General features: G+C 48.8%; 1 protein-coding gene across 1 annotated transcript in view; it reads right to left on the bottom strand.

The window, feature by feature from the left end:
- The window catches only part of SMPDL3B (sphingomyelin phosphodiesterase acid like 3B), a 26,305-nt gene extending 18,949 nt beyond the window's left edge, over nucleotides 1-7,356 (bottom strand). The window contains exon 1 of the mRNA XM_032759486.1: nucleotides 7,109-7,356. Coding sequence (XP_032615377.1) covers nucleotides 7,109-7,169 — 61 coding nt within the window. The 5' untranslated portion in view covers nucleotides 7,170-7,356. The remainder of the gene's footprint in view (nucleotides 1-7,108) is intronic.
- Nucleotides 7,357-11,088: the final 3,732 nt, after the last annotated feature.

Below are 11,088 nucleotides of genomic sequence, written 5' to 3'. Positions count from 1 at the left end.
TGTCTGTGTGCGCATGTGTGTCTGTGTGTGCATGTGTGTGCATGTGTGTCTGTGTGTGCATGTGTCTGTGTGTGTGCATGTGTGTCTGTGTGTGTGCTGGCTCCAGGAGATGCCAGGCTAGTGGACAGAATGGTGGAGAGAGCCAGAGGTCCAGGCGGGCAGCTCCACCTCCTTGGGGTCCAGCCTCCTCATTGTGGGGGTGCAGATCCCAGCGACCTTGTCAGTTCAGCCCAACTCACCACCTTCAGCCAAGTTACTCCTCCTCACAGGGCCTCTTCCCTGACGACACCATGACCTCGCCCAATCTTCCCACATCATCATGCGGCCGCCTCCTCCTCATTCAGGCCTCCGCCCCAAGGTCACCTCGTCAGAAGACTCCCCTGACCACCTCCTCTCAAGTGCCACCTCCCCTGCCTGTCTGGTCGCTAACTGTTGCTTCCTCCAGCTTCCTTTTTCTCAGAGCACTCTCACATGGGAACTTACCTTGTTGGCTTTTGCTTATTGCCCATCTTCCCTGTTTACAGTGTCAGTTCCATGAGAGCACCAAGCCCGTCTTGTTTACCTCTATGTCCTCAGTGCCTAGAAGGGTGCCTGGGACGTGGAAGATGCGCAAACGCACATTCGATGAATGAACAAGGCTGTGGGGAGGCCAGTCAGAATTGTCGGCTCTCAGACAGTGTTGGCTAGGTGCCCGGGCTTTCATACACTGATCTCATTTCATCCTGGCAGCCGGTCTGTGAGATAGGGATTCTTATGCCCACTGCCTAGATGAGCAAACTAAGGCTCAAACCCAGACCTCTCTGACCCCAAAGCTGAGACACAGTATTGTCATGCCTGCTGACTTGGAACCCCCCGCCGCACAGAAGGTGGCTGTAATAATAAATACATGTTTTCCATAAGGATATGGCACCCACCAGCTTCCAGGCCCTACCTCAAAATAATTAAGCTCTAATTAGCCTGGCGGGACCATGGATGGGGAGGTGGGAGATCTCGTTTCTAATCCAGGCTCTTCCATGTGTTTGCCGAGGGGCTTCGGGCAAGCCACCAGGCCTCACTGAGCCAGAGGATGTTGACATCTGGCCTGCCTCTCAGTGAGCATCAAATAAGATACTGAAGGAGAAAGGGTTCATAGAGGACAATCCCAACACACCACGCCGTTACCTGCAATTACCCCTTGGGCCAGGAGTGAGCCTGGGGAGGTGTGGGGCCTGGGCACTTTAATGCCTTACGCTTTAGACCAGAACTTCTCAAATGTTACTGTCCAGATGCTTCACTGGGGATCTTATTAAAGTTAAGAGGCTTTCTACTTCCGCACTGCTTGGACCTTTTACAGTAAGACAGTATTCATCTATAACTTGAGTTTTATAGAAAGGTATACCAATCTCAGCTATCATTATTATTCATTTATTACTGAGAAGATAAATAAATTTGGTATTGAGTACAGTGAGTAGCTGAGGCCACAGACCTGGGAGGGAGTCCTGCTGCACCACCCCATAGCTGCGCCAACAGCGGAACCTTCCCCTGGGCCTGTTTCCTCCTCTATAAAATCAAGGTAACAGCGCCCCCTACCCCTTGGGGCCCTCGTGAGAATTAAAATGAGAAATGTGAGACGAGGCCGGGCGCGGTGGCTCACGCCTGTAATCCCAGCACTTTGGGAGGCCAAGGCAGGCGGATCACGAAGTCAGGAGATCGAGACCACGGTGAAACTCCGTCTCTACTAAAAATACAAAAAATTAGCTGGGCGTGGTGGCGGGCGCCTGTAGTCCCAGCTACTCAGGAGGCTGAGGCAGGAGAATGGCATGAACTCGGGAGGCAGAGCTTGCAGTGAGCCGAGATCGCGCCACTGCACTCCAGCCTGGGTGACAGAGCGAGACTCCATCTCAAAAAAAAAAAAAAAAAAAGACATATGAGACGATGAACAGAACATCATAAATGGGAAGCAGTGGTTACTCCACATTTGGTTCCTGGGGGTTCTACAAGGCCCCCTCTCACCATGAGAGACAAGACAAGGTGGGGAGTGGCCACGTCCTACCCAGCCAGCCCCAGCGTGTCCTTGGCTACTGTCCACAGGTGAAGTGCAGGGGCAGGCAGGACATCTGAAGGGAAGCAAGATGAAGATAGAGCCTGTCTGCCCCATATGACCATCTCTCAGAGGAGGACTGGTGGGCACAGCGCATCCCTGGGCAGGTAAAAAGTGTCCTGGCCCGCCTCCTCCTTCACCAAAGGGGATCACCAGGCCTTTATGCTCACTAGGGACAACAGATGTAGGGCCCGAGGCCTCATAGCTCTGCAAGGCCCACAGAAATATCTGAGACTTGGAAAAAAATGCATTGACTCAAAAAGTACAGGAAAAACAAAAACTACGAAAATCAAGTAAGTCATCAAAATCAACAATTCATCTCAAAAGCAATATTAAAAATTTCATGGGCCACATACGTTGGCTCACACCAGTAATCCCAGTGCTTTGGGAGGCCAAAGTGGGAGGATCACTTGAGGCCAGGAGTTCAAAACTGTGCCTCTACAAAAAAAAACAAACACACAAATGAAAAAAACAAAACAAAAACAAACAAACAAACAAAAAACCCAGGCTGGAGTGCAGTAGCGTGATCCTGGCTCACTGCAGCCTCAACCTCCTGGGCTCAACTGATTCTCCCACCTTAGTCCCCCAAGTACCTGGGACTACAGGCATGTGCCACCAGGCCTGGCAAATTTTCTTGTATTTTTTTGTAGAGATGGGGTTTGCCATGTTGCCCAGGCTGGTCTCGAACTCCTGAGCTCAAGTGATCTGCCTGCCTCGGCCTCCCAAAGTGCTAGGATTACAGGTATGAGCCACCACACTAGGAATACAGGTACATGCCACCACACCCAGCTACTTTTTAAAAAGAAATTTAATTTCTCCGTACTCGGGAGGCTGAGGCAGGAGGATCCCTTAAGTCCAGGAGTTTGAGGTTACCTTGAGCTATGATTGCAGCACCACACTCCAGCCTGAGCAACAGATAGAGACCCTGTCTCCAAAAAAGAAAAATAAAATAAAAAAATTAAAATCATACATGATATGGGATCTTTTTAGTATGATCTATGATAGGGGTGGGGAGAACTCCCATAGTCATTTATAAAACCTAAGTTCTTAAAATGGCTAGAAGGTGAGTTCCCTTATGGTTGGAGACGGAGGGGCAGGAAGGCATCTGCCATTCATTGAACACCTACTGAATGCCAGACACTGTGCCACACACTCTATCCACGCAGCCTCACGACAACATTATGAAATGCATCCTAAGATGTACTCATTTTACAGATGAGGAAACTGAGCGTGTAAGCGGCAGACCAGGGATTCCGAGCACGTCAGAATGGAAATGGTCACAGTGCACTATATTCTGCCACCACCTACCAGCATGACCTTGGAGATATATACAGGTTTTCCTTGACTTACGATGGGGCTACATCCCCCAAAATTGAAAATATCATAAATCAAAAATGCATTCGACACACACAACCTACCAAAAGGCATCGTAGCTTAGCCCAGTCTACCTCAAAGGAGCTCAGAACACTTACCTTAGCCTACAGTTGGGTAAAATCATCTGATGCAGACCTATTTTATAATTAAGTGTTGAATGTCTCTTGCAATGTATTAAATACTGAATTGAAAGTGAAACACAGAATGGTTGTATGGCTCCTGGAAGTGTGGTTTCTAATGAATGCCTAAGGCTTTCGCACCATCATAAAGTTGAGTGGCACCTTCGTTAGTCAGGGACCGTCTGTGTGTATGCCTCCTTAAACTTTTACAATATTGTACAATGTACCTGGCATGATCTCACTTAGGGCCACCACATTTAACCTCTCCTCTGCTAACATCCCTATTTTATAAACAGTAAAATAAACGTTGCAGGTCACACAGGTATTCAAAGGCAGGACCACAGGTAGGACCTAAGTTTTCTGGCTTCAGGCAATAGGTTATTTCTGCAAGGACACGCGTGAAACCTGCAATCAGGGACATCTTATTTTGAATCCTGGCTCCTCCATACAGGCAGTGGCAACTTAAGCAGGGGATTTTCAGAGCTGAGCCTTGGTTTCCTCATCTATAAAATAAGGATTAGAATACACTCAGCAGAGGGATGCTTGTGACGCAGAGCAGGTGAGCCCCAAAGTGGAACTTAGCCCATGAGGGTTCTTGGCTTTGCCCAGGAAAAAATTCAAGGGCAAGCTTGAGGCTGAAGGAAACAGCTTTGTTGAACAGGTGATGTCCAGCTCCACGACTGCTCCTGCAGAGCAGGGGCTACCCCATAAGCAGAGAGTAGCAGCTCAGGGCGGTTTTGCAGTCACATTTATACCCACTTTTAATCACCTGGAGATTAAGGGGGCATTTATGCAGAAATTTCTAGGGAAGGGGTAGTAACTTTTAAATCATTGGGTAACTGCCATGGAAGGGGCAGTAACTCCTGGGTGTTGCCATTGCAGAGGTAAATTGACACGCCACACTGTTGGGTGTGTCTGAAAACTGCTTTTGCCCTGGCCCTGTTTTAGCTAGTCCTCAATCTGGTCTGGTGTCAAAGCCCTGCCTCTGGAGTCCAGTCCCACCTCCTGCCTCAGTTGTGCAGGTGGAAGAGTTCTCTTATACAGAGCACCTGGCTGTGGGGTCAGCAAGGCAGCCGTAGGGCTCATTCCCTGGGCCACACTGCCCCTCAGCCTCCGTTTCCTCAAGTATAAGATGAAAGTACTGAACAGAGGTTCCCCGAAGGCCCTCCCAGTCTGACTCCTGTGATTCAGTGGCTTTTGTCTGTTATTGCCTATAACCCACACCACACAATGATCTCAATCTCTATTCCATTCCTTTGCTGTTAAGGCTCAGCATTAGCCCCAAAACACAATTGTAATTCGTCCTCTGTAAACGGAGGCCCTCCAAAACCCATGGAGTTCATTTGTTAAAACCTACATTTACAGACCGCCTACAGTGAACACCCTCTGCTCACAGTAGCTCCAGAGGTAGGTGTTACCATTGCTGCCCTGGCCCTGCTCCCTTAGCCCTGGGCTGACCTTCCAGGGAGTGTTTTCCTACCAAGCTAACCCACAGGGGAAGAACCTGTCTGCTTCTCTGCAATTAGAAGCTGCGGAAGGAGTGAAATGTTGCACAGGACATGTGTGGGAGGAGAAGGAGCCAGCAAGTTGGCATCCACCCAAGCTCCTGGCTAAGGAAAGTGGAGGCAGAAATCCCACAGTTTAATGCAAAGCAGGGATGACGCTGTCTGATCCCCTGTCTCGGAATCTACCTGTGCTTCAGGAAGACGCCTGGAGTCGGAAAAACCTTACAGGTGCTGCGGAATTCTTTTTGTTGTTGTTTGTTTTTTTGAGACGGAGTCTCGCTCTGTCACCCAGGCTGGAGCGCAGTGGTGTGATCTCGGCTCACTGCAAGCTCCACCTCCCGGGTTTACCCCATTATTCTCCCTCAGCCCCCCAAGTAGCTGGGATGACAGGTGCCCGCCACCACGCCCGGCTAATTTTTTGTATTTTTAGTAGAGTATTTTTAGTTTCACCGTATTAGCCAGGATGGTCTCAATCTCCTGACCTCGTGATCTGCCTGCCTCGGCCTCCCAAAGTGCTGGGATTACAGGCGTGAGCCACCGCATCCGGCCCGGAATTCCTTTTAAATTTACTTTAAAAGGAATGCATTCCAGCAAGTTTGGAGAAAAGAGAAAAAAATAGTACCTCTAAACCCTACCATCCCAAGAGGACATGAAGCATAGTACAGCCAGGCACAGGCTTTGTCCTGCCATTTCCCAGCTGGGAGATCTTCAGCAAGTGCAATGTCCCCTCTGAGACTCATTTGCCTCATCTGCAAAATGGGTATAATGATATTAGCACCTACTTCAGAGGGGCTATAAAGAGAATTTTTTTCTTTCATTTTTTTTTTTTTTTTTTTTTTTTTTTGAGATGGTCTCATTCCCATCGCCCAGGCTGGGGTGCAGTGGCACAATCACAGCTCACTGCAGCCTCAACCTCCCAGGCTCAGGTAATTCTCCCAGCTGAGTCTCCCAATTAGCTGGCACTACAGGCACCCACTACCACACCCAGCTAATTTTTGGTATTTTTAGTAGAGTCAGGGTTTTGCTATGTTCCCCAGGCTGGTCTCAAACTCCTGGACTCAAGCAATCCACCCTCCTCAGCCTCCCAAAGTGCTGGGATTACGGATGTGAGCCACTGCGTCTGGCCTCAAGGGTCCTTTTAAACATACAGAAGTCAGAATAGATTACACCTGTGCCTAGAACCCTCCAATGACATCCCATTTCACCCTGAGCGAAAGCCTGCGTCCTTCCTATCTACAGGCACGTGGAAAGAAAAATGAGTCCTCAAGCGAGTCTTCGAGGCTATCCATGATTTGGCACCTGCCCCACCCCACCATCTGCCAACCTCACCCCCACTTGTCCTGCTCACCCTGCTTCAGCCACGCGGGCTTCCTTGCTGTTCCTCATGCACATCACCTGTGTCCGCTTCAGACCCCGTGCACTGTCCTCTCTTCCTGTAATGTTCTGGACACCCATGTGGCTCCCCCACTCACTGCCTCAAGGCTCCACTTGAATGTCACCTGATCTGACAGCTCTTTGGCCGTCTTATAAGTACCCCCTCCCCACACCCCGCCTTCCCTGTTCCACTTTATTTTCCCCATAACACTTATCATCTCCTCCAATGCTGTGTACTTTACTTGTTCGTGTGGTTTGTTTTTTTTCTCCCCAGATGAAGGAATTCTTCATTGAGACGGGGACTTTGTTTTCTTCTCTGATATATCCCTGGCTCCTAGAATAACGTATGGTACAGGAAAGGATCTCATTTGTTGAATGAGTCCACGAATCTTTCCTGCCACCTCCTACCTCTACTAATTAGCTAGCTCTCACGTACCTAGACCTCCCGTACTCCCTCCCTGGCCAGCTGGCGCCTCCACTTAAAATCTTCAGCCACAAACAGCACTCGCTAAGGCCCACTAGCTCTCCCCACCTGCCTCCCTGCCTAGCTCCTGCCTGCAATCTTTAGAAGCACCTTCAAGCTTGCTGAGAGCAGCTTCCCACAGCCCCAGAGTTCACAGTACAAAATGTCATAGCAGACATTCCCAGTGCTGTACCTGGTTCAGCCCTGGCACCTCCCCAGTGAGCCAGGAAAATCAGCCAGGCGAGCAGCCTCATCCTCGGGGCTCACTTCACCAGAGCCCTGGGATTCTCCAGGAGCTGGAGTTTGTTGTTCTCACCGCAGGCTTCCCAAGTAGTTTTCTGTGGCCACGTGCCTAAGCAGAACTCGTGTCCTGTTAACAGGTGTTCCAAGTCCTCCAAGGCATCTGGATCCTCTGGCTCTTCCTCCTTTGCCCAGCAGGGTGTGATCTGGGCTGGCCCGAGGAGGCAGGCATACCGGACCCTTAAGTGGAAGCCACACCTCTTCTGCCAGTGCAGCCCCTGCCCCCAAGAGGGAGGGGCAAACCACAGAATTGCAGGTCAGCGCATCAGGTGTATTGGCAAGCCCTGGAAAGGGGGATCTAATTCAGACTGAGGAATGTGAGAGGGCTTCTAGGAGGAGATGACACGTTTAATCCTTGCTTAACATTGTATTATGGAAATGGTCAAACAGAAACAGAAGGAGAGAGAATGATGTAATGAACCCCCAATTACCTTCCTCCAGCTGCAGCAATTATGAACTTATGGCCACTCTTATTTCATCTATACTCCCATTTGATTATTTTATGTATTTAAACAACTTTTTTTTTTTTTTTTTTTGAGACAGAGTCTCACTCTGTTACCCAGGCTGGAGTGCAGTGGCATGATCTCAGCTCACTGCAAGCTCCACCTCCCGGATTCACACCATTCTCCTGCCTCAGCCTCTCAAGTAGCTGGGACTACAGGCGCCCGCCACCACGCCCAGCTATTTTTTTTTATTTTTAGTACAGACGGGGTTTCACTGTGTTAGCCAGGATGGTCTCGATCTCCTGACCTCGTGATCTGCCCATCTTGGCCTCCCAAAGTGCTGGGATTACAGGCGTGAGCCACCGCCCCCAGCCCTATTTAAACAACTTTTAAATTTTTTTATTATTTTAACTTTTATTTATTTATGTATTTTTTTACAGAAGGTGTCTCAGGCAGGGTGCAGTGGCTCATGTCTGTAATCCCAGCACTTTGGAAGGCTAAGGCAGGAGGATCGCTTGAGCCCAGGAGTTTGAGGCCATCCTGAGCAACATAGTGAAACACCATCTCTACAAAAAATACAAAAATTAGCCGGGCATGGTAATACATGTCTATAGTCCAGCTACATGGGAGGCTGAGGCAGGAGGATCCCTTGAGCCTGGGAGGTGGAGGTTGCAGTGAGCCAAGACTGCACCATTGCATTCCAGCCTGGGTGACACAGCAAGACTCTGTCTCAAAAAAAAAAAAAAAAAAAGAAGGAGGTTGTCTCACTCTGCCACCCAGGCTAGAGTGCAGTGGCAAGATAATAGCTCACTGCAGCCTTGACCTCCTGGACTCAAGCTATCTTCCTGCTTCAGTCTCTGGAATAGCTGGAACTATAGGCACTCGCCACCTCGCCTGGCTTTTTTTTTTTTTTTTTTTTTTTTTTTTTTAGAAACAGCATCTCACTACATTACTTAGGCTGGTCCCAAACTCCTGGCCTCAAGTGATCCTCCCACCTCAGCCTCCCAAAGCACTGGGCTTACAGGTGTGAGCTACCATACCTGGCCCCCACTGTATTATGTTAAATTCCAGTGATCATATCATCTTGAACATAAACAGTATGTATCTCTAAAAGATAAGGATTCTTTTTTTCTTTTTTTTTTTTTGAGACAGAGTTTCACTCTTGTTGACCAGGCTGGAGTGCTATGGCACGATCTTGGCTCACCGCAAAATCTGCCTCCCGGGTTCAAGTGATTATCCTGTTTCTGCCTCCCGAGTAGCTGGTATTACAAGCATGCACCACCACGCCTGGCTAATTTTGTATTTTTAGTAGAGATGTGGTTTCTCCATATTGGTCAGGCTGGTCTCGAACTCCCTACCTCAGGTGATCTGCCGACCTTGGCCTCCCAAAGTGCTGGGATTACAGGTGTGAGCCACTGCACCCGGCTAGGACTCTCTTTTTCTAACACATGATCAGATCAAAAAAAAAAAAATAGTAATTCCACCAGGCGTGGTGGCTCACACCTGTAATCCCAGCTACTTGGGAGGCTGAGGCAGGAGAATCACTTGAACCCAAGAGGCGGAGCTTGCAGCGAGCCGAGATAGTGCCACTGCACTCCAGCCTGGGTGACAGAGCGAGACTGCATCTCAAAAAAAAAAAAAAAGAAAGAAAAAGAAAAACAACAATTCCTTACTTCCACCAGGCAGATATGTGGTCAATTTCCCTGATGTCACCAAATTTCCCTGATGTCTCTCTTTTTTTTTTTTTTTTTACAGCGGGTTCTCTCAAATCAGGGTCCCAACAAGGTCCACACATTGCATTTGGTAGATGTGTCTCTTAAGTCTCCCTTGATTTGTAGCTCTCCTGCCCTCTCCCCATTTTTTCCTTGTTCTTTGTCCTATGAATTTCCCACATTCTGGAGGATTTGGCTGATTCCTTTCTGGTGGTGTCATTTAACATATTCCTCTGTCCCCCATATTTCCTGTAAACTGATAGTTACAGCCAAGGGTTTGAGGACATTCAGGTTTGACTTTTGGGGAAGAAGACTTCTCAGGTGGTCCTGGGTTTTCCTGTTGTTTCGCATGGCAAAGCACATAAGACATGGTTGTCCCACCAGCTTAACCTTAATTTACAAGTAGGAGTTAGCGGGAAAGGGAGAAAGTTGGGGAGGAGGGTGTCCCAGGCAGAAAGAGCTGAAACATCCCAGAGAGCTGATTTGGGTGATATTGGGCTTGGGGTGCTAAGGCTGGGGAAGCAGGCAGGAGCCAGGCTGTGCTCAGCTGTTTGAGCTGAGAGCTGTGGGGAGCTATGGCAGAGACACAACCTAATTTGCATTTTACAAAGATGCACTGGCTCTGTGGAAGATGGATTTTGGGGAGACCAGCAAGGAGGCTAAGGCAGGGAAGTTGTCATAGTCCATTCTGTGCTACTATAACAGAATACCTGAGACTGAGTATTTCATAAAGAGCAGAAGTGTATTGGCTCACAGTTCTGCAGGCTGGAAAGTGTAAGATCAAGGCACCAGCAGGCTGGGTGTCTGGTAAGGCCATTCGCTTCTTCCAAGATGATGCATTGCATGCTGCATCCTCTGGAGAGGAGAAAGGCTGAGTCCTTATATGGCATGTCTTGGCAAAGGGCCAAGACAAAAGAAGGCCAAACTTGCCCTTTTGTAATAGCGTTACTCCCACTCATGAGAGTGCAGCCCTGGTAGCCCAATCACCTTCTAAAGGCCCAACCTCCCAACACCTCCATAATGGTAACCAATTATCACACAAGCTTTAGAGCGAACAAGCATTTAAACCCTAGCAGAAGTCTTGGTGAAAAGCTGTAAGGGGCTACGCTTAGGAACTGGTAACTAGTAGTAGGGAGGAACTGAAGAGGCTGTGGCTGGGTAATTGGTTGAGCAGTTCCTGTTCTAACTGTATTTTTTTTTTTTTTTTGAGACGGAGTCTGGCGGCGAGAGGAGGAGGAAGGGAGAGAGAGGAGGAGGAGAAGTGGAGAAAAAAAGAAGGAAGGAGGAGAGAGTTGGGCCTGTAATCCCAGAGATCTCGCCATTGCACTCCAGCCTGGGCGACAGAGTGAAACCCTGTTTTTCACACACACAAAAAAAAGTAAAAAGAAGAGAAGAAAAAACACACAGTCCTGGAGCCCAAAGGCCATGTCTGTCTTACGTAACCATTGAATCCCAGTGGCAGCACAGGGCCAGGAACAAGGAACAAAGAAGGCATAAACAATTCTTTTTTTTTTGAGTTGCAGTCTGTCTCTGCCACCTAGGCTAGAGTGCAGTGGTGGCATCACAGCTCACTGCAGCCTGGACACCCCAGGCCCAGGTGATCCTCCCACCTTAGCCACCCCAGTAGCTGGGACACCAGGCGCTTGCTACCACACCAGACTAATTTTTAAAAATATTTTTTGAGAGAGGGTCTCATTATGTTGCCCAGGCTGCTCTCA

This window comes from Hylobates moloch, unplaced genomic scaffold (assembly GCF_009828535.3).
Source record: "Hylobates moloch isolate HMO894 unplaced genomic scaffold, HMol_V3 SCAFFOLD_9, whole genome shotgun sequence".
Lineage (NCBI taxonomy): Eukaryota > Metazoa > Chordata > Mammalia > Primates > Hylobatidae > Hylobates > Hylobates moloch.
This window is presented reverse-complemented; position numbering and strand designations above follow the sequence as displayed.